The sequence below is a fragment of the Nycticebus coucang genome, chromosome 11, assembly GCF_027406575.1.
Source record: "Nycticebus coucang isolate mNycCou1 chromosome 11, mNycCou1.pri, whole genome shotgun sequence".
Lineage (NCBI taxonomy): Eukaryota > Metazoa > Chordata > Mammalia > Primates > Lorisidae > Nycticebus > Nycticebus coucang.
Window position 1 is genome coordinate 109,778,952 of NC_069790.1, and position 23,736 is coordinate 109,802,687.

General features: G+C 44.6%; 1 protein-coding gene across 2 annotated transcripts in view; it reads right to left on the minus strand.

Annotated features, from left to right (window-relative positions):
• Nucleotides 1-23,736, minus strand: part of KIAA1549 (KIAA1549 ortholog) — a 147,327-nt gene that overhangs the window by 26,671 nt on the left and 96,920 nt on the right. For both annotated transcript variants that reach the window (XM_053553717.1, XM_053553716.1), the window contains exons 11-16: nucleotides 19,307-19,503; nucleotides 17,541-17,656; nucleotides 9,618-9,823; nucleotides 8,613-8,836; nucleotides 7,367-7,520; nucleotides 2,744-3,064 (exon numbers count right to left, since the gene is read on the minus strand). In XM_053553717.1, the coding sequence (XP_053409692.1) occupies nucleotides 2,744-3,064; nucleotides 7,367-7,520; nucleotides 8,613-8,836; nucleotides 9,618-9,823; nucleotides 17,541-17,656; nucleotides 19,307-19,503 (1,218 nt within the window). The remainder of the gene's footprint in view (nucleotides 1-2,743; nucleotides 3,065-7,366; nucleotides 7,521-8,612; nucleotides 8,837-9,617; nucleotides 9,824-17,540; nucleotides 17,657-19,306; nucleotides 19,504-23,736) is intronic.

Consider the following 23,736-nt stretch of genomic DNA (forward strand, 5'->3'; position numbering starts at 1 on the left):
AGCAATGAAAATAATTTTATGGTTGGGGGTCACCACAACATGAGGAACTGTATTAAAGCGCCGCGGCATTAGGAAGGTTGAGAACCACTGCTTTACACCCTAAAATGATCAGTCCTCAGAGGAAGAGTGTCTGCAGATCACTAGAATTCCTTCTCAGCGCACGTCTGGGCTCTTCTGTACCCCTACTGTGAACCAGCAGTCTTTTCCTCTCTAGACTTCCGACTCTACTTCAACTCAGGGAAATCACCACCTCTGTGTGGGGTCTCCCGCCCTGCACTGTTACTAGAAACTCTCCAGACATAAGACAGGCAAATAATAGTAGGACTCAACTCATTTATCATTGATCCCTGCCCTTTGTTACTCTGAGTCCAATGTTGGGAAAACCCATATATTCTGTTCAGTTTTTTTTTTTAGACAGAGTCTCACTCTTTCACCCTCAGTAGAGTGCTGTAGCATCATAGCTCACAGCAACCTCAAACTTTTGGGCTCAAGTGATTCTCTTGCCTCAGCCTCTGAAGTAGCTGGGACTACCAGCGCCTGCCATAACGCTGGGCTGTTTTTTTTTTTTCTTTTTAGAGATGGGGTCTCGCTCTGGCTCAGGCTGGTCTCGAACCTGTGAACTCAGCCCATCCAACTGCCTTGGCCTCCCAGAGTGCTAGGATTACAGGTGTGAGCCACGGCGCCCAGCCCAGTTTTTTTTTTTTTTTTTTAGTTGTTTCAAGAAGGAAGGTAAATCCAGACTCTTTCTCCATCTTACCCAGAAGAAGTCTTTCTCAGATATTTTAATTTCTGCGCCTTGCTATACTTTCCACTACCTAAACTCTCCTTCAACTGACAACCTCTAATAACCTCAGACTTCCATTTACATGTCATTTTGTCCAGAAAATCCTTCTCAAATACCTAAAGGCTCAGCTCAGTGCTTCCACCATCATCACTTTCCCCTGCCACAGCACCTACCTCCTATGCTAGAAGTGCTATTCTGACTGTCCACATATCCTCTAGCAGAACGTAAGACCTGTGGTGTGCACTACTCTGTCCCCAACACCTGGCAGAATACCTGGAATCCAGCAGGTGCTCTGTAATATATTTAAGTGAATAAGGAAGTAAGAAAAGCTTACGGCAACCAGATAGCAGCTGTATGCACATTTATTTTATCACTGAGTTTTTTTTGTTGTTGTTGTTTGTTTGTTTTTTTGTAGAGACAGAGTCTCACTGTAACCGCCCTTGGGTAGAGTGCCATGACGTCACACGGCTCACAGCAACCTCTGTGGCTCAGTGAGTAGGGCATCGGCCCCATATGCCAAGGGTGTGGCAGGTTCAAACCCAGCCCCGGCCAAACCGCAACAAAAAAATAGTCGGGCATTGTGGCGGGCGCCTATAGTCCCAGCTGCTTGGGAGGCTAAGGCAAGAGAATCGCGTAAGCCCAAGAGTTATCACTGAGTTTTATCGTCCATTTGAAGATTATAAACTACCATAAAAGATTATAAACCACCAGCTATAATTTTGAAGTAGTTTAATATTTCTTGTGGAAACAAGCTGCATTTTAACATTAAAAACAATGATTAGATGGAATGGTACCCCCCACCCCCACTCACATGGTAGTGGTTACACGCACTGTTCTAAAGCATGCCTGGAGGAAACAATGCTTTGAGGAGGATCTGTTTGGAAAATTCAAACCAATTTCAAGTGTGAAAAAATATTATTTTAACATATTCTTATGGCCACCCAATTTCACCTCAATGGGGGTAACAAAATCAGAGGGCCACAGTATAAACACTCTCTGGCTAATTAAATGATTTGAGACAGAGTCTCACTCTGTCACACTAGGTAAAGTGCCGTGGCATCATAGCTCACGGCAATCTCAAACTTTTGGGCTTGAGCAATCCTCTTGCCTCAGCCTCCCGAGTAGTCAGGCACCTGCCACAACACCCGGCTAGTTTTTCTACTTTTAGTAGAGATGGGGGTCTCACTCTTGCTCAGGCTGGTCTTGAACTCCTGAGCTCAAGCAATCCACCCACCTCAGCCTCCCAGAGAGGTAGGATTATAGACATGAGCTCTGTGCCCAGCCCCTGACTAATAAATTTAAATTGTTGTGACCTTTTAATTTCTTTCCTGAGTCAAATCTTTTAATCATTTTACCAGCAATTAGCAGAAAATTAATAATTGTGTTACTCGAGTTTTACTTTTCCATGTCGTAAGAAGGTAAATGCCAAAGGACTGACGGAACAGGAAAAACACGCGTGATAACAAAGCCGGATGAGATGCAGAAATGTCAACTCCTAAGATGGAAAGTAGACATTTGAGAAGGGTTGTCTTTGCTCACCCATGCACAGGCTGCCACTTTTACTCCCACAGCCTCAAAGGCTGCAGTCCCAAGATGGCTACACAAGAAGTTAAACAATTTGAGTATATCCTAAACTGCACCTTTTACAGAGCCATCAATGACAACATGTTTTGACAGTTACCCCACCTCTATTTCATGACATTGTGAGGGAACCAGAAGGTGCTTCCATAAAAATTCCCCTCCATTCTTCAACAAACCAAGTATCAGAGTGGCGTAAAAGGATGATTCCAACCTTAAGAATTAACTTAGTAGAAGATAATACAAACTAAGACTCATCATCCAAGCTTTTTAAATCTTACCAAATACACCAGAGTTTTTTAGGAAGCTTGAAAGAGAGGCAGTCACGCAACAAAACTCCAACATCTTGCCAGTAGAGAATTCTAGAAAGCCAGGACTTACACTGCATGGGTTGTTGGCCGTCTGGGCTGGGCTGTAGAAGGAGCCCCACTGGGTGGCTCTCCTCTCTTCCCGGGAAGGGGTGCTGTTCATGGGCAGGCCAGGTGGGACCCCGGAGCCTCCCCCTGCAGCACTGGCAGCGGGCTGGCTGCTAGGGGCCACAAGGGCAAAGGCGTCGTCCAGGAGGGAGTGCATGGTCTGGCGTGCCTCCTCGATAGACGGCTGGGGTGGGATGTACTGGGAGGTGGGGAAGGGCAGGCCTGGGTACCTCCCAAGCTCCACGGAGGACGGTGTCTGCACAGCCGCAGGGAGGTCAGGATCTGACTACAATGTGGGAGATAAAGGAAAGAAGAATCACACAGAAGCTTTTGTGGTGACCCTAAAACAAAACTCTGGGACCAAAACAGAATTTTCCTGACATTGAGGAAAATGTTTATCCTAAGAATGAAAAAATAACCCCACTGATGAAAGTACATTACATTTCATGGAGGAAAAAGGCTTGAATTGGGAAAAAAACAAAAAACGTGGAAATATTCAACATTCCTTGCTTTCAGGAAAACTCAACTATTAGAAATGCACATTAGTACCTGGAAGCATACATTTTTATTAAAAGCCCCTGAGTAGGGCAGCACCTGTGGCTCAGTGAGTAGGGCGCCAGCCCCATATACCGAGGGTGGTGGGTTCAAACCCAGCCCCAGCCAAACTGCAACAAAAAAATAGCTGGGCATTGTGGCGGGTGCCTGTAGTCCCAGCTGCTCGGGAGGCTGAGGCAAGAAAATCACATAAGCCCAAGAGCTGGAGGTTGCTGTGAGCCGTGTGATGCCACGGCACTCTACTGAGGGCAGTAAAGTGAGACTCTGTCTCTACAAAAAAAAAAAAAAAAAAGCCCCTGAGTAGCCAAAAAACATGTTTCAAAATATATATTAGAAAAACCTGGTCAACTTTCTATAGAGAAACCAAAAAGCAAAGCAGTCTGACTATTAAGAGTAAAATAAATAGCCCTACATACCCCTAAAAAAGGTCAAAGTCTCCACCATATTAACACTATGTGTTATATATATATATATACACCACAATTATAAATATTATATTACTTAGTTATAATACCTATCATGATAGCTACTTAATAACAGTCAACAGTGACAATTATTTATTCAAAAATCATTTGTCCTTAAAATGGAGGTATCTCTATTCACTCTCTGGGTAACACGAGTCTGACAGTGCCTTATGAGCAAAACGTCATCAGAAGACATGTATACACTGGGTAAACTCTAAGAGACAAAACAGGGAACCAATGAAAGAACAGCCTTTCCAGCCTCAGAAGGTCTGTAAGCCTTGGCTGGAGATCCAATACCCTCTGTGGCCAAGGAGAAGATATATATATTTTTTAATTTCAGATTAATATAATGGTACAAATGATTAGGTTAAGCTGTTTGTGTTCGTTAGGTAAAGTCCACGTTGCAGTTGAGCTCTTCACCCAGGAGGTGTGTCATATACCCTTACATTGTGCCTGTAGGGTGAGAGCGCGCCTATCTCCCTCCTTTCCCCTGTCTCCTTCTCGAATTTAAGTGTTTTTCTGTGTGGGCGTGTAGTTGCTCATCTACTGGTTTCATATTAGTGTCCAGTACACTGGGTACTTGCTTTTCCATTCTGGTAACACTTTACTAAGGAGACTGTGTTTCAATTCCATCCAGGTTAATACAAAAGATGTAAAGTCTCGTATCCAATGCACTCAGCCCTACTATGAAACTAATGTATGGCTTTCACATGAAAGCTATAACCCAGTTATAACCTAAGAATAGGAGGAAGGGGGATAGAGAGGGGAGGGAGGGGGGAGGTGAGCGGAGGGAGGGTGATTGGTGGGATTACACCTGTGGTGCATCTTACAAGGGTACATGTGAAACTTAGTAAATGTAGAATGTAAATGTCTTAACACATAACTAAGAAAATGCCAGGAAGGCTATGTTAACCAGCATGATGAAAATGTGTCAGACGGTCTATAAAACCAGTGTATGGTGCCCCACGATTGCATTAATGTACACAGCTACGATTTAATAATAATAATTAAAAAAAAAGATGTAAAGTCTCCATTTTTTTATGAGAATAATATCCTATGGTATACATATACCACAGTTTGTTAATTTATTCCTGGGATGATAGGCATTTGGACTGATTCCACATCTTGTCAATTGTAAATTGAGCTGTCACAAATATTCTAGTACAAATGTCCTTATGATAAAATGTTTTTTTTTTCTTCTGGGTAGAGACCTAGTAATGGGATAATGGGATCAACTAGAAGGTCTACTTTAGGCTCTTTGAGGATTCTCCATACTTCTTTCCAAAGAGGCTGTACTACTTTGCAATTCCACCAAAAGTGTAAAAGTATTCCCTAGAAGATATTTTCAGTGGAAAGTAGAAAACTCAAAGTAATTCAAAAGCATGTAGTACATCCCTAGTATGATCTTGAGGATGAAAAACAAACTTAGAAAAGGTGAGTTCTGGCTCGGCGCCTGTAGCTCAGTGGCTAGGGCGCCAGCCACATACACGGGAGCTGGCGGGTTCGAACCCAGCCCGGGCCTGCCAAACAACGACAGCTACAACCAAAAAACACAACAAAAAACGTTGTGGCGGGTGCCTGTAGTCCAAGCTCCTTGGGAGGCTGAAGCAAGAGAATCGCTTACGCCCAAGACTTTGAGGTTGCTGTGATCTGTGACACCACGGCACTCTACCAAGGGCGACAGAGTGAGACTCTGTCTCAAAAAAAAAAAAGAAAGAAAAGAAAAGGTGAGTTCTGAGAAAGGCACCATCTTTGAAAGTATGCATTTCAGAATGTTTAGGGAGAGTGAGTAAAAAGTAAGCCCATTGGAGGAAGACTGATATTTTAGGCAATCTGAAAGAGGAGCCCTTGAAGACAAGCAGCTGACTGAGCTAGTCCCCAGGAAAAGGCTTCTTTTTACCCAATGAAGGCAGAACCTCTGCATTTTCTGCTAAGCAAAAAAAGAAGAAAGAGATGGCATGAGCCACTATTAAAAAAAAAAAAGCCTGAGTTAGGGTCACTGAGGTAGGCAAATGACGAAACAACAGGGTTATTCCTCACACAAAACTCAGTGGTGCTCAATGCAGGAGCTCAGGGCTAGTAAGGAAAGAAGACAGCGACTGAGACGGCTCCCTGGAGACCCCCCAAGAGCAGGAGCCCAGGCTGGCCATGGAAGTGAAGAGGGAAGGGACACTGTCCTTCGTTCTATTCCTTAGCTCCACACCACAGGAAGTCCCTGCTTCAGACAGACAGAACCCCCCAGGTGACCACCTGGGGAATTCCAGGGGGACAGCCCTCCCCAGATCAAACCAAGCACCACAGATACCCAAACACCTTTCCAAAAACCCAGGCCCAGCACAAGAGCACCACCTAATGTGAGATCTGCCAGTAAGCTGGCAGCTCACCTGGGAGCTCAGCATTCAGAAAGTAACAGATCCTACTCCATTTGTTCTCCTGAGGAGGAGAACAGTCTAATCTGCAGAACTTCCAGCTCCCTGGAAGCATGCTCATCCTCATGAGTAGGTTACGAAGGCCACGGTCTTTAGGATATTAGAAGTATAGGAAGGTCCCAAGGAAAAGTCTGGTTCTTTCAGATGATCATGATTCAGTTCTACAGGTATGTAGGCCCCACATCAGTGGCTCTTTGGCATACATGTTTAATTTTATTTAAGGTCTTTCAGTGCTGGTTACTTGTGTAATTCAGGAGAAAAATACAAACTTCAAATAAAAAACAGGAAGAAATGGCTGGCTGCATAAGCTCTGCCTAAAATGATCATGTAAGTCACAAATCCCATCTCCAAGGATGTGCTTTTCGCTAATTCTCTCTAAACAGGGATGGCTCGGTGAGTTTGTCTCCGGCAAGAGGAATCCCGTGTCCCCAGCACAGGACTTTAGGAGCGTACTGTGCTTCCAAGGTGCTGCTGGAGTTAGCTGCGTCTTGCTCTCCCTCTGTCCAGGAGTGTCTGGACAAAGCCCCTCAGTGAGGCTGGCTCTTTCTTCCCTACTCAGGGGGTCTGTGTATATGTGTCCTAATGCTATCAATGTTTGCCTCTAACACTTCAAGAAACGCTATCAGTACCCCTTTCAGTCTGAAAAAAAAAAAAAAAAAACGATTCATTCCTTACCTCTTAATTTCCATTAAGCTCTTTGTCCCATAAGAATAAAACATATGCATTAGCAAATACACTATCTTCTTAGCACTTACGGGGTAGGAGGAAGGAACAAAACCCTGAATACCTCTCCTATCATCAAGAAACCCAAACAACCCTCTGACTATGGGAAATTAACCTCAAGAAGTTTCCATCCTGAATCCCATGAGAAGCTTACACGTAGAAAGGAGAAACACCAAGTATGTTTCCAGAGACATCACTCAGCAGCCCTGTGGCTATATAACTCAAGCCTCCCCTCAGAAAGGGTGACAAAGGGTGACCATCCCAACCCACGTACTTCGTGACCCAGCTGGCCCTAGCACAGAAGACACAGCTACCACAAAAGTCAGCAGCCACCACCCGTTTCTTCTCCTCCCACATGAACACATTTTCCTAAGACCCACCCCACCGATTCCAGAAGCAGGAGTCAGCGTTACGCACTGGGCATCCAATGTAGGCAGAGTTGTGGACCCCAGGAGGCCTTTTGTAAGTGCCGTCACTGTCGGTGGTGATGAGTCTGTCCTTCTCAGCATCGGCAGGACAGCCATTGACCTGGTGTTTCCGGCGTGGCTTAGGAGACCGTTTTATCCGTGAACTGTCAGGAAGAAAGAAAATTATCTTCCTAAGAAATCTTGTCATTACTGGCTTTTCAAGGAAAGGCTAAAATATTTTCCTGAGTACCAACATGCTGGTCACTGCGGCAAACACCCTGTAAGATACAAATGAAGTGTAGGGCACAGCTTCTGTTCTAAGGAAGCTCAGAGCCTGCCACAACAGACGTATCAACACACACGGACTAACAGAGATCACAAGGCAATACATGACCAAGAGATCTGTCGGTTATGTTCAGATGTCCAGAAAAGGGAGAGGTCACCATGAGCTAGCAATACCATGGCTGGCTCTGCAGGGCCTGAACTGGGTCTGATCAGTTAAGACCTGGAGCCAGGGAGGGTGTGAGAGGCAGATGAGAGGGGCAGGCACAAGCATGCAGGACCAGAAGCGTGAACCCAGGTGAATGACGGGGACTAGGAGGCGACCACCTTCTTGGTGGCGATTCTATCTGTGGCTGCCAGTGGAAAAGAGCTAGAAGGAAGGGACAGACCCTGCCTGCAATAGGGGCACAGGTTCCACATGGCAGGTAAGAAAAGCCATCTCAGGATCTGAGCAGAGAAAGACATAATGAGAGCAGTGTTTAAAGAAAATGCATCCGTGTCACGGGCTGGGAGTTTGGGAGGCTGGGGTGGGCGCTAACATCCAAGACGTTGCGGGCAACTGGAATAAAACAAATGAGTCCACCACCCACCGGCCTGGAAGAGGCCAGGAAGCCACAGAAGGAGCAGCTTTGAGATGGAGAGGAGGAGTGCAGCCTCAGACAAGCTAGACTTGAAGAGACAAACTAAATCCAGAGACGGCGTTCTCAGGTGAGTGGAGGTGCAAAGGACAGAAGGAAGCAGCTGCCCTCTACACAAAGGGGACCAGGGCAGGACCCAAGTCCCCCCAGAAGCCCCTCCAGCCTTTCTGCTAGGAACCTTTTCTAACCTGTTCTCCGATACCTGTGCGAGAAAATGGACGGGGCCCCTGTGTCACAAGCCCTGCAGTAGCAGAGAGGGGCACTGGTTGGGCTCCCATGACCCCACAGCGCCTGTGTGCCCCCGCCTCGGCTGCCTGGCACAGGACGCCTGCCCACCTCTTCCTGGGCTCTATAAACACCGAGGGCACGCTGGCCGTGGGGTCCAGGATCTTGTCGATCTGCATCTGCGCCCTGCGGTACACCCGGTGTCGCTCCTTGGTGTCACCGGAGGACAGGTCATCCACCACCGGAAACTCGTAGTGTCCACGCCGCTTGGCCCGCAGTCGGATCTTGTTGCGGTGATGTTCAATCTCCGACTTGTGCCGCAGCGCGGTCTGGATCTGAGCAAGAGCAATAGGGGTGGGGGGACAAAGGGGGCAGACGGCCACGGATGGCCTCAGGGGTCCTGAAATACCTTCCTCTGCCCCACCCCTGACCTACTGTCTGCAGGCTCCAGGATGTCCTGCCACCCCCATAAGCTTTATTCCCAAACACCGTGCGGTGCCCTGGAGGGGGATCTCTTAACATCATCGGGAGGTGGGGGAGATCAAACCCTGGAAACGGGCCAGCAATGACTTTGAAGATACATACGCCTGACGTTTAGATATAATATGCCCTAGGAATACGTATTTTCCATACCTCGTATCACTCCTTAAGAGTTCTAAATAAGACTGACAGATGCGGAGAAGATGCTTGCATCATGCAGCAGAATAGCCACTTCCTGCTAACTACCCAGCCTTACCCAAACGAGTCCCTGACAGGAGACCCCCTCCCCCACCCCAGAAGGACATGTACAAAAATGGAGACACTGGCCACCAGCCACACGGCACCTGAACTAGGTCTTAAAGAATGGGGGGATCAGAAGAAGGACTAATGTGGGACCTTCTAAGGGGGGAAGCTTTGGGTTGGAGAGGTTAACTCTCTTCTGCACATCTGCCTAGCATCTACCATGCCTTCAACAGTACCTGATCTCACACAAAATGTGATCTTTTAAATCAAGAATCCTTGACAGCAGCTCACGTCTGTGGAAATCCACTGATGTTGTACCTTTCACTCATTTTCAATCATTGACCAAATCAGAATGTATTTTTAATGATGTACTTTTTAATAAAAAACAAATACCTCTTTGTTGATTTTGTTGGTTTCTGCCACCCTGTCGGCTGGGAGGGGGCGCTGAACTGGAGGTGCTGGGATGGGCTGCAGGGCAATCAGCTGGATCTTACTGGGGACCCTTCGACTGGCCTCTGAGGGGCGGGAAATCCTATCCACATGCTCAAAGATGGAGGCTGAGGAATGCTGCTCATTCCCTGAGCTAGGTAGTGGTGGCCCTGGAACAGAAGAAAAAGCAAAAATGTATACACAAAGCCATCTTAAAGGAAGAGGAAAATAATCCAAATTATGGATCATTCCTTAAAGAATCCTTGATCAGCCCTGACCATCTCCACTCCAGTGACAGGTACCTGACATTTCACTATTTAAATGGTCTGGGGTTGAATACTGTCTCTTCCAGTTTCATTCAAAATTACAAATACCTTTAGAAAGTAAGTAAGAAAATCATATGATACTTTGTTTCAAAAATTGCACTGTTTTGTCTTAATATGCTACAGAATCTTCAGTAAGAAAAAGTAAAGGACATGAGCAGCCTGGAATTGCAGCCATAGTCAATATATAATTCACACAACTTGTATTTATTGTTTTTCTTTTATTCCCCCTCCCCCCGACTTTTTATTTTTCACAGAACTTTTAGAAAAACATTTACAGCAGCTCTGAACTTCCACTATCATCTATGAGGGAATTCACTGGAATTATTGCCAAGACAATGAAATATCAGTTGAGAAAACAAAACACAAGGATATTAAGGGCATTCAGGCATTGTACACAATGACCACTTCTGGCCTTTCTGCTCTAACTGGAAAAGAAAAGAAAGTTGAAGACCAAAGATATTTGTACCAGAATGTTTATTGCGGCCCAATTCATAATTGCTAAGTCATGGAAAAAGCCCAAGTGCCCATCGATCCACGAATGGATTAATAAATTGTGGTATATGTACACCATGGAATATTATGCAGCCTTAAAGAAAGATGGAGACTTTACCTCTTTCATGTTTACATGGATGGAGCTGGAACATATTCTTCTTAGTAAAGTATCTCAAGAATGGAAGAAAAAGTATCCAATGTACTCAGCCCTACTATGAAACTAATTTATGGCTTTCACATGAAAGCTATAACTCAGTTATAACCTAAGAATATGGGGTAGGGGGAGAGGGAGGGGAAGGAGGGAGAGGATGGGTGGAGGGAGTGTGATTGGTGGGATTACACCTGCGGTGCATCTTACAAGGGTACATGTGAAACTTGTAAATGTAGAATATAAATGTCTTAACACAATAACTAAGAAAATGCCAGGAAGGCTATGTTAACCAGTGTGATGAAAATGTGTCAAACGGTCTATAAAACCAGTGTCTGGTGCCCCATGATCGCATTAATGTACACAGCTATGATTTAATAAAAAAAAAAAAAAGTTGAAGACACATAAGAAAAAGGTGCTGCCTACAGAGAATCGGTTCTCACTTTAAACAGAGATGAAGAGTACATGCAAAAATGGTTAAAAGGGTAAAATATTAAGTTATGTATATTTTACCAAGATAATTTTTTTAAAAAGCTAATGAGACCTGTGAAAAGAAGACACTTAAACGTATAGAAAAAGGACGGAGGCTCAACGCCTGTGGCTCAAGCAGCTAAGGCGCCAGCCACATACACTTGAGCTGGCGGGTTCGAATCCAGCCCGGGCCCACCAAACAAAATGATGGCTGCAACCAAAAAAATAGCTGGGCACTGTGGTGGGCGCCTGTAGTCCCAGCTACTTGGGAGGCGGAGGCAGGAGACTCGCTTGAGCCCGGGAGTTGGAGGTTGCTGTGAGCTGTGATGTCATGGCACTCTACCCAGGGGGTCAGCTTGAGGCTCTGTCTCAAAAAAAAAAGGACAGAAAAGAAACAAAAATGTTAACAGAGACTGAATTTTATTATAATGGGTGCTCTTCTCCTATGTCTTGTATTTCCTATTAATGGAATTTTCTCTAATGAATATTATTTGTAAAGTAAACATAATCCCATAAACTTTAGTTTTAAGAAAAAGGAAAGAGAGATAAACTAGTTATGCTAGAAAGATCAACTGATACCCTCCTTCCATCTACCAGCCACAAACAGTCCCCTGGATGCCACTTTAAAATAAATGGCCAGCAGTCCAACAGGAAGAATAAGAGCATGCAGAAACCGTTTTTAAACAAAAGCATAGGTGAAAAATATAGAGCTTTCTCCTCAGTGTAAAAAAGACAAAGAATTGAGCAAAGCAGTAAGAAAGAAGAGCTGCTATTTCATAGAAGGAACGCACATGAGTTACGTGGAAGTCTTTGAATTTTCTCTCAATGTGAATTATATTCCTTTGTTATCCCAAGCCATTAGAAACTACTTTTATGACTGAATAAATGATGTCTCTCTTAGTAAGGAGGCACCGTTGTCTCTTCTCAGGCTTTCTTTCCCTGCCCCAGGCCTAGAAGGAGCCTGACTCTCTACAACACAACCAGAGCCAGGCACCGCCATTCCTGTGCCTGGCAGCTACTCAAGTTGCAGGCACAATGCCCAAAGGGAGATCATTAGCTTCACCAGATAGGCTAGACTTGCTCACCAAATTATAAAGTTACAGCAAATGTCACAAAGAGTAGCCCTAAATTAAGCTGCTGATAGCTAGAGGTGAGATCACTTTCCTCTAGGGTGGCAGAGAGCTCTGCGTTTCTGGGAGCCAAAGGTGGCAGAGGAGAAAAGGCCCTTCCTATAACGTGCCACCAGCCCTGCCTGGGCTCCTGTCCACACTCCCAGCCCAGCCTTTCCCCACTGCAGTCACAGCTGTCACCAACTGCAACAGAAGCAGCAAGGGGTGCACAAGGCTTGGGCCTCTAAGTGGAGGAAGGGAGGGTAAGAAGTGCAGAAAAGAATCAGGCTCCACAATGTCTGCAACTCAGCCCTTTGAAATGGCTGAAGAGGAGCTCCTCTTTTTCCCATTTGTAATATGGGTTTTTGTAAGTTCCTAATCATTCTACGATTTTTTTTTTTTTTGATACAGAGTTTTACTTATTAACCCTCGGTAGAGTGCCATGGTGTCACAGCTCACAGCAACCTCCAAATCCTTGGGCTTACACGATTCTCTTGCGTCAGCCTCCCAAGTAGCTGGGATTACAGGCACCTGCCACAACGTCCGGCTACATTCTATCATTTTGTGTGTGTGTGTGTGGTTTTTGGCTGGGGCTGGGTTTGAACCCGCCACCTCAGGCATATGGGACCAGCACCCTACTCCTTGAGCCACAGGCACCACCCCATTCTATGATTTTTTTTAAACAAAATGCACAGAAAATAATGACCAACAGAAAGTACAATGTATACAAAGATTAATGCTGTGTGAATCTGGCCTTAAGGCAAGTAGGGACTTTGGATTAAAACCCCTTCAAATATTATTTTTATAAATAATAAGAAATTACACTACTCAAGAAATCTATTATACATCATGGGAGCCACAATTCATGACAATATATTGCACATATGAAAATAGGTAGGAGAGATTTTCAGTGTTTTCATCCCCCCAAAAAATATAAACTAATGCGTATGTTAAATAGCTTGATTTAGCTATTCTGCAGTGTATACATTTATCAAAACATCACTATTTAGCCATAGAAAATAATGAAATCCTGTCATTTGCAGAACTATGGATGAGCTTGGAGGATATTAAAACACGGCATGTTCTCGCTCGTATGTGGAAGCTAGAAAAGTCGATCCCATGGCAGTAGACGGTAGGGTAACACAGTGCTTACTGAGGGTAGCAAGGAAAGGCCAATGGCCAAAGGCTGGTGAACAGATACAAGAGCATAGCTGGATAGGAGGAATACATTCTAACATTCTACAGCACAGTAGGGTAATGATAATTAACAGGAATTGGTTGTATATTTTCAAATAGCTAGAAGACTAGATTTTGAACATTCCCAAAACAAAGAAACGATGAATATTTGAGGAGACTGATATGCTAATTATTTGAACATTACACACTGTATGCATGTATTAGAATACTGTACCCCATAAATATGTACAATTATGTGTCAATTAGAAATAATTGAAAGACTGGGTGCAGTCACTCATGCCTATAATCCTAGCACTCTGGGAGGCCCAGGTGGGTAGATCACTTGAGCTCAAGAGTTCAAGACCAGCCTGAACAAGATCAAGACCCCATCGCTACTAAAAATAGGAAGACATCTGTAGTCTCAGCTACTTAGGAGGCTAAGGCAAGAGCATCACTTGAGCCCAAGAGTTTGAGGTTGCTGTGAGTTGTGATGATGCCATTGTACTCTACCCGGGTGACAGAGTAAGACTCTGTCTCCAAAATAATAATTATTATAATAAGAACACATCATGCTATGTACCATAAATATATACAATTTTTACCTGATTAAAACAGAAACAAGAAAAAGATAAATTTCTGCAAAGAGACAAGAACTTTGCTGTATAGGATTGTGTAAGATAAGATAATATCAACAAAGCAGAATGGCAGAAGAATGGTCAATTTGAACTACTGAAATGACAAAGCAACATTTTTAAAGAAATATTCATTATCTGTAGGTAAATATAGTCACATCTTTATTAATGCATGTGACCATTTTAATACCCCATGAAGCAGCAATCACACTGATCTCACTGCATCCCCAGCACCTAACACATCACAGGCATTTAGTAAGCACTTGCTGAATGGATAAAACTCTATGATTACAGTTACCACAACTAAGTTTATGTAAGTTTACTTTGAAGAAGGCCCTGGAATCTACCTTCATGAAAAGATGATAATTCGACTTTACGATCTTAATAATTTTATGCCTGGGTACTCCATAATTACTTTAAAAACTCTGACGTTATATGGAACCAATCTCATTAAAATTATCAATTTGCTTTGCAAACTCTTTAGCATGTGCAAAAGTAGATGTCACCTCAGTATACCCATGAAATTCGAGAATTTGGAATTGTGGATTTCAAATTAATGAAATTCTAACTACTTAAAAAGTAGAAAAATAGCCAGGTGTGGTGGCTCACGCCTGTAATTCTAGCACTTTGGGAGGCCAAGGCCAGTGGATTGCCTGAGCTCACAGGTTCGAGACCAGCCTGAGCCAGAGCGAGATCTCACCTCTAAAAATAGCTGGGTGTTGTGCCGGGCGCCTGTAGTCCCAGCTACTCAGGAGGCTGAGGCAAGAGAATTGCTTGAGCATATAAGAGTTGGAGGTTGCTGTGAGCTGTGACACCATAGCACTCTACCAAGGGCAAAAGTGAGACTCTGTCTCAAAAAAAAAAAAAAAAGTAGAAAAATACTCAGTTATTTTGCAGTCCTTATCTACTTGATATATTCCTAGTGTTCTCACCATGAAAAGGAACACTTGGTAAACTGATAAAGAAGCGAGAGTGAGCGCGGGTTCAGCAACTATTACCACCCATCTCATCTTTTCCCATCTCGTCTTTAGTAAGAGTAAGCAGTGGGAATGATGTGACTTATTTTAAAGCAGCAATTAACTATGAACACAGTGACATTTGAGTAAATAACCATTTAAGGGTCCATGGATGGCTACTGTAAGGGCAAGTATGCCTCATGTCTCCTTCTAAAAAAAGGCAGCTGGGAAAAGAATAAAGCACAATCACAAATTCACTATAACTGAAGCAACAAGGGTCTTTACTCAGCTTGCACTGCGAAGTGGGCTTTTAAAATGCCAGATGACTTGGGGTAGCCATCGAAAGCCTCGCAAAGGCTGGGCCTGGTGGCAGGAACCTGTAGTCCCAGCTACCCAGGAGGTTGAGGCAGGTGGATCACTTGAGCCCAGGAAGCTGATATGAGCTATGACTCCAGCCTGGGTGACAGAGTGAGACCCTGTCTTAAAAATAAATAACAGGGCGGCGCCTGTGGCTCAGTCGGTAAGGCGCCGGCCCCATATACCAAGGGTGACGGGTTCAAACCCGGCCCCGGCCAAACTGCAACCAAAAAATAGCCGGGCGTTGTGGCGGGCACCTGTAGTCCCAGCTACTCGGGAGGCTGAGGCAAGAGAATCGCTTAAGCCCAGGAGTTGGAGGTTGCTATGAGCTGTGTGAGGCCACAGCACTCTACCGAGGGCCATAAAGTGAGACTCTGTCTCTACAAAAAAATAAATAAATAAATAAATAACAAAAATCTTGCCCAAGAAGCCTAAAGAGAGCTGGTGGCCATGGTCCCCACAGTGGTGAGAAGGAAGACTGACCTCACAGGGCAACAAGGTTCCAGAATGTTTCTCAATACACCTTCTGCCTCCATTAATTTTAACTTCATTATGACTTGCAACAAAAGAAGAATTTTTATGTGAATTATAAAATAATCCCAAAGCCATGATAAAACCTCAGAATCTTTTTATAGGGTATTTAAATTCTATGCAAACAATAAAATACCTTTATGGCAGCATTAAAGCTATTGTATGGCACCTTTTAAGAAAGTTTTAAAAGTGAATTGATATATGTAGTGAGAAAACTATCTTCCTAAAACATGAAAATAATGTACAGATTCTGGTATCTCTTCAAATTATAATAGCAGCATCTGAGCTTTTAGTATTTACAGAAATATCTGACTCACTTCTCTCTTGTGGATCCTTGAATCTGAGCCACAGTCAACAATCTGTCCCAGAGCTGAAATGCTTACTACCTGGATTCTGAATGTGCATTGAGAATGGCATTTGATTTTTGTTATTCTTGTAATGCTATCAGAAGGAATTACATGCAGGCACTTAAAAGCAAGGTTTTCTCAGATAAGCAATGAACAGAAACTGAGACGATCGAAAGCTATTTTTTTTTTCTTTTTTAAATATTTCTTTCGGGACCCAAACCAGATTTAAATCCTGTCTATCTGAAACAGTGCACTTTGTTACGATGGTGTTAAATAATTTTTAAGATTCTGTAAGCTGGATCCAAAGGAAAAAATTCCTCCCTTATTCTAAGGGGGTGCTTCTTAACATTATACAAGAACCAGCTAGCAATGAGTGGGAAGGAATCTCAAGGATCAGTAGTTTAGTCTCACAGGAGCCTCAAGGCGGAGATGCGCAAGACCACAGCATGTCAGTGATGGAAGAGGCCCTTGGGCTTCCATCCAGCATCTGCTAATTTGTAGAACACAGTTCACTCTGCACTTCATTTTCATACACAGAAATTTATGATGAAAAAATAAGTATAAAAATTACTATTAAAACATTATAATGAGGCTTCCCAATTATTTCTACATTACTGAAACCCAGTCCTGAAATATAACTAAAGCTCCTGCAAATGTAAGAGCTATACTAGCATATTTATTTAACAGAACCTATGAAAACAAAACCAGCCTACATTGCCACCATGCCAAAAATGCTCCCAAGTCTAGTAAGACATGCAGGCATAGTTTTATTATAGAACTCAAGTGAAGTTCATGCCATACCAGGCCCAGGAAGTTGTGTGCAACGCCCAGTGCAAATATGCTAAACCGTCTGAGACCTGAACTGCCCATTGGAAGAAAGATCTAAGAAAAAAATGAAACTTACTGGGCCTGGATCTGTGATAAATAACCAGCTTTCTAACAGCTGTGGAACCCTTAACTCAGTTCCTAAGAAAGTCACTGAATCCTAAGGGTAGTTTTTCAAACTACGATTCCTCCTTGACATTCAGCTGTTAGCATTCCTTGACATTCAGGAAAACTGTTAGGATTCTAAACTAAAACAAAGGGAGCTGATTAAGCCTAAAATACACCTCAGTGGATCCCTAAGTTCTGAAACCAGTCCCTTGCCTCACGGCAGACACCAATACAATGTTAGATGGTGACAGACCAGGCTGAAAAACTCACTATACAAATGAATATTTCATTTTGCAGACTTTTTAAAAGAGATTTTTTTACTTTTAGTATTTGAAGCAGGGTAGACCTCTAGCCTATTGGAATCTCCTAATAACTACGTTCAAGGTGAAGAACAGGCAGAGTCACAGACCGCTCGGCGGGGCTCTGTGGGACTTGCCATCGCTGACCGCTCCTGGAGTCTTATCGCCTGCATCTCTCTCACTGGACTCCTCACTGACCGTTGAGTCCACATCTGAGGGAGAAACTCTGCAGAAACAAAATAAATTGCAAACATTAGAAATAAGAAAGGACAAAAAGAAAAAGGTTACATTAACTTGGATATGGAAATCAGGTGTCCGGGCAAAACTAGTAAAAACGAAAAATTACTTCATGACACAGCGTCTTCAGGGATCACATTCACGCCATACAGTGACGTCCTAAAGACAGATTAACGTGGCTTACTAAACGGCTCAGCAGACCACACTCCAGTGAAGGCTAGAAAACTAAGTGTCCATCTGGAGGAGGGTCCTGAAGCCAGCAGGGCCCAAGGCCCAGCTCCTGGAGATGGACAGTCTAGGTCTAACATGAATTGGCTCAAAAAGGACATGGGGTTCAGGGCCGGTTCAGGGTTAGAAGCTAGGATAGATCTGCAGTCACCCCAAATAAGTCCAGCACTTACAACACTAAGGCAATGACCACCACTGAGATTTGATTCTATGTATCAAAAGCAATGGTAACACAGCACCCAGCTTTCACCAGGCTAGGTGAAATCCCTCATTAGTTAGCACCCTGTCTCCTTGGGCTCTCTGGTCTCAATAGCAACTTTAAGCACCAGGACATTCTGGTGCCCCAGAGGGATGCTGAGCATTGTATTTGCTGTGCAGACCACTGAACTGTCATGACAAAACTTAACAATGAGACTACCAGGCAAGAGAAAAAGTACTTTGCAAAATTTTCCTAGGGTATTAAAACATCCTTAAGGATTTGGTTTTTTCTTAGCCTGCAAAATAATTAAGCAAATAGCATCTCCCTACATAACTGATTTTCTTTTGTAAAGATCATGCTCTAATATCCGTTACATGCTTAAAACAAGGCTGGAACTGCAGAGGTGGGCTTTCTGATTCAGATAAAAATTATGACATTGTTTCAAATATCAGTATGATCTTATACTTTTCTGATCTTAGCAGAAAAATCAGGACTTAGAGTTGCAAAGCTTACAAGCAGGCTGACAAAGTGAGGCTCAGCAGCCAAAGCCAGATGGTGCCACAATCTAAATTCAACCTAACAGAGCCTGCTTCCGAACCCTGTCCTCAACAACACAGCCGCAACCCTCCTTATGGGATCAGAGGCCACCAAGGGATCACCAGGTAGTATGGAAAACTAAGAAGCAATCCTCCATGGGCTTTACTTCAAAAAAATAGAAAATAAACTGGCAGGGAGGAGGCTGTGAAGAGTCCCATGCAACACGCCCACCCGGGTGACATTGTGGGCAGCCGGAGAAAAACAAAACAAGCCCAGGAGGACTTGATGAAGGTCACTGGAGAAAAAGCAATGAAGTCGCCGCCAGCCACCGGCATCACCAGCAAGGCAATGAGGCCCGTACTGGCTGAGTGCACCCCATACTCCTTATACGTTACTGCCGGTACTATCTCCATGGGGCCTGGCATACTCCCCTCAGAATATGTACCTTCAAGCTGAGTGATTTCTAATCAAATGTAAAGAGAACACCAAGCCATCATAGTGATTCATAATCTTCAACACTTTGGGGGAAAAATCATACGGCCTCCCTTGGTCCCTTAGAGTGGGTCCGTGCCCAACTCTGAGCAAGTCATCAGTCTCCGAGGCTGCAGATGCAGCCCCTTCTGACACAGAAACATGCTCTGCCACAGGGGCGGACACAGAAATCCCAATAATAACCTTCCTCTGTGACGGACATTCTTGGAGGGGACCTTCGCCTTCGGGCTTGGCACATCTCCGTTTTCAGAGGGCGTGGTGTGGTCCTTCACAGGTCCCGGCAGTGGTGCTGGCTCATGAATAATCAGTATGTCATCTTTATTGTGCTGACCCAGATGCTGCTTGGCAAAATCGAAGCCCTTCACACTAGGGATCTGCAGCTAAAATACACAAATACACACAAGATCATTCATCTGAATTCTGAGGGTGACAAGAGGAACCCACCTTCTGAGCCAAGACTGTGATGACAGTTCCACCAATCCAATTCAATAAGCAGCTCTAAAACATCACACTTTATACCTAGAATGTGAGAAGACAGGCACTTGTCAAAGACTCAACACAAGTACAGGATTAAATAGCCAGCTCATAACACAAGGACGTTCCAAGATAGCAGCTAACCCTTTTGTCACAGGGCATACCACGAGCCATGCAAATCCAGAGACAGCAGCAGGGGTGAGATATTCCTTACAGGGAAATGGGGACTTGATCTAGGATCCGAGGACAGACAGAACTTGGAACTAGAAAGAGAAGGCTACAAACAGCACGTTCTAGATTGTGTCAGGGACCAGAGAACACCTAAAGCCTGGGAAGAGATGGCATCAGCTGCACTAGATGAGTCAGGATGAGGGGAGAGAGAGAGAAGCTGAGCCTGTACACAGAGGACCCCCCAAAACACCAGCTTCCAGAGCTTGCCCTGCGGCCAATTTGACAACCACCATACTCACACATCCCTAATCAGACAGACTTCCAAAATCCAAGAGGACAGGACCCCAAAGGACCAGCAGTAGGGTCCAGCAATAGCACATGCACGAAATCACAAAGACCCGAGCCCAATATCTTTGCAACGAAAATGAGAAGGAATGAGCAGCTCCAGAAATTAGGCAGAAAGATCTGGAAGCTAATAGACACAAGAAGCAAAGGGAGAAAAAGAAGCTGGTGATGATCTGAACATTTCAGGCAGGGTATCCTGAACAGTGGACCTGACATTAAGAGAAAGAGACAGCTTGTGAAGGAAGGAAGACTTGAGGGGATAAAAGGACAGGCTTTCCTTTAAAGATACTTACATTGAAAGGACGGGAAAGGCCTCCAAGGACAGTAGCTCAGCATAGCAGGAGACAGGCAATCACTTCCTGGGGGACACTTTCAGGCTGCAAGGTGACTCTGAGAGCCATCCGTACAGAAGGTGACATGTAGGGAACTGGAAATTTCAAGATGAATACAGATTCTATGGGTAGCGCTGGAGAATATCTAGTCATCTGGATGGAAGAAGAGGAAAAGAGGCCAGGCGCAGTGGCTCACACCCAGCACCTGGGAGGCCGAGGAGGGAAAATTGCTTGAGCTCCAGAGTTTAAGACCAGCCTGAGAAGGGAGCTGATAAAGAACTTCTTCCCAAAATGGAGGCTTCCATCCAAAAGGAGAGTTAAAGGACAGAAATTTAGCAAGTAAGCTGGTGGATTAGAGCTGCACCAAGAGAGAAGGTTGAAGAACGCACATCAATCCAACTGAGGCGAGCTGTGACCCCAAGGATACAAACAAAAGGTACAAAATCCATTACCAAGCGGATGGGAGTCCCCTCCCCCATGAGAATGGCTCAGAGTGCCCCACAAACAAACAAGCAGAGTTCTAAGGTCCTCCCACTACACTCCATGGGAGAGACCCTCTAAAAACTGGACCTACCTCCCCTACTAGGGTGCCATGGTGCTCTCCTGCCAGGCATAAAACAGTATAATACTGTATATATTCTCTACCTGAAATTCTGAGCTCCCAGCACTCCCCTCCACTCTCACTGGAGGTCTGGAGGCCTGTCCCCCAGGAGTCCAGATTCTTGGGTGATTTCCTCGAGGGGTGTGGACAGGGCCTAGACTGCAGCTGGTCAGTGCTGATTCTGCGGCACGGGAGTGAGGAGAAGCCAGTCGGCTGACAGGGAACCACACCGGAGCGGCAGTGCCCCGAAGCGCAGAGCAGCAGCCGTTTTTGGCAACTATAGGGCTCACTCCAGGATATTCCGAAGACACACCCCCTGTCTCCCTGGGCAACCAGAGGAGGCCGGGCATCTTCTCAGATGGCAACCACTGCGGAACAGATCTGGGACGGAAACGCAGGCCCCGTGAGTAAACGGTTTGCCTGAGGTGGTACTGGCCTAGATGGAGCTCGGGGACTAGAAAACGCACGTGCAGAGCCAGGAAATTCCCAGGGCAGGGCTGACCCAGAGGACCACTTTACTGAGCCTAAGATGCACCCGGCCCTCAGGGGATCGTCAGCCTATAGACAAAGGAAGGCAGGAGGCTAGAACTGATACCTAACCGTGCTGCGAATACAAACCTGCAGGAACAAAGACAGGGCCTGAGGCACAGGCTCTGGGAACTCAAAACAGCTTCCCTCCTGCAGGGGAATTTAGCAGGGACAGAAACAAATTCCCACAAAGTTGTTCTGTTCTGTTGTGTCAGTAACATCAATCGGGGGCAGGGCTGGAACTGAGTGAACACCCCCCAGCCTCCATCAAGCGCCCAAGGTTGTCAGGCCTCACCTCCCCCTGCTAGATAGAGGCAGAAAACAGGGGCCTGGCTGAGCAGATATAGATTTCCTTGTGATTCAGGTAGGTGCAAACCCCTGGAGTATCTGCTCACAAGAGGCAACTAGGTGACATCCCTGCGGGGCTATCAGTGACTGGATGTGACAGAGGTGCAAGGTGGGGAAGGAGGCATCAACCTTCCCAGACTAATCTATTTACTGGGTGGGTCCTCCTGACTTCACAGAGCACCAGAGCAAGTCATATCTGAGTTGTCACCAGACCCCTGCGATCCAGTTGCCAGAGACCTTTTAAACTCTCCCACTTCAGACAGGTGCTGACTGAGACAATTGATTTGGACCTTTTGAACTGAGCCAATCACCTGAGGACTATTCAAGTGGTGCCCTGGGTATGTGGTTGTAGGAAGGTTTGATTTTCCTTTTCCAATTGTTGCCTGTGGGGGGTCAGGGTAACTTAATTGCTGGTTATTTCTCCACAGCTGAGACTTCAACCCAGAGTAACTGGTTCATTAGGGTTGGACAGAGACCAGTTGAAAACAAGACAGAACCACTTAGCCCCACCACACCAAACAGGTCACAGTTTCTCAGGCCATAGCACAGTACGGGTCCTGGACAAAGTTCCAGGGGAAAAATCAAACAGTTTAAAATAATCATGGGAGGGAATCAGCGGAAAAACTCTGGTAACATGAATAACCAGAATAGATCAACCCCCCCGCCCCCAAGGAAAGATATGGCAGATGTAACTGAAGATCCCATTCATAAACAGCTGGCCAAGATGCCAGAAATCAAATTCAGAATTTGGATTGCAAACAAGATTAATAGAATGGAGGAATATTTGGAATTAGACATTTGAGGAGCAATTCAAAAGTCAGAATTAGAAATTCGAGGAGAAATTCAAAAGTTGTCTCAAGAATTTAATGAATTTAAAGACAAAACCACCAAAGATTTTGACGCACTGAAGCAAGAATTTGCAGCCCTCAAAGATCTGAAAAATAAAGTAGAATCCCTCAGTAACAGAGTGGAGCAAGCACAAGAAAGGATTTCTGACATTGAAGACAAAGCCTTTGAACGCTCCCAAACTCTCAAAGAGGAAGAGAAATGGAGAGCAAAAACGGATCATTCTCTCAGAGAGCTCTGGGATAAATCGAAGAAGGCTAATATCCACCTCATTGGAATCCCTGAAAGTAATGAAGTGGCCTCGCAAGGCACAGAGGCCATTCTCCATGAAATTATGAAAGAGAATTTTCCAGACATGCCAAGAGATTCTGAAATTCAGATAGCAGACAGTTTCAGAACCCCAGCACAACTCAATCCGAATAAGACATCCCCCAGGCATGTCATAATTAACTTCACTAAAGTTAATATGAAGAAGAAAATTCTGAAAGCAGCCAGACGTATGAAATCCATTACCTACAAAGGGAAGAATATTAGAATGACTGCAGATCTCTCTGCTGAAACTTTTCCAGCCAGAAGAGGGTGGTCATCGACTTTTAATCTCCTAAACCAAAATAACTTTCAACCCCGGATCCTGTATCCAGCTCAACTGAGTTTCATTTATGGTGGAGAAATTAAATACTTTAATGACATTCATATGTTGAAGAAATTTGCCATAATCAAACCAGCTCTTCAGGATATTCTCAAACCTATCCTCCATAATGACCAGCCCAATCCTCTACCACAAAAGTAAACTCACTCAGAAACTTTTTTTTTTTGTAGAGACAGGGTCTCACTTTATGGCCCTTGAAACTTTTGATCAAACTCCAACTTCCACAGTGGTAAAAGGATTAAAAATGTCCACTGGACTTTCAAAAAATTCAATACCCAAAATTTTACCAGACTTATCAATATTCTCCATCAATGTGAAA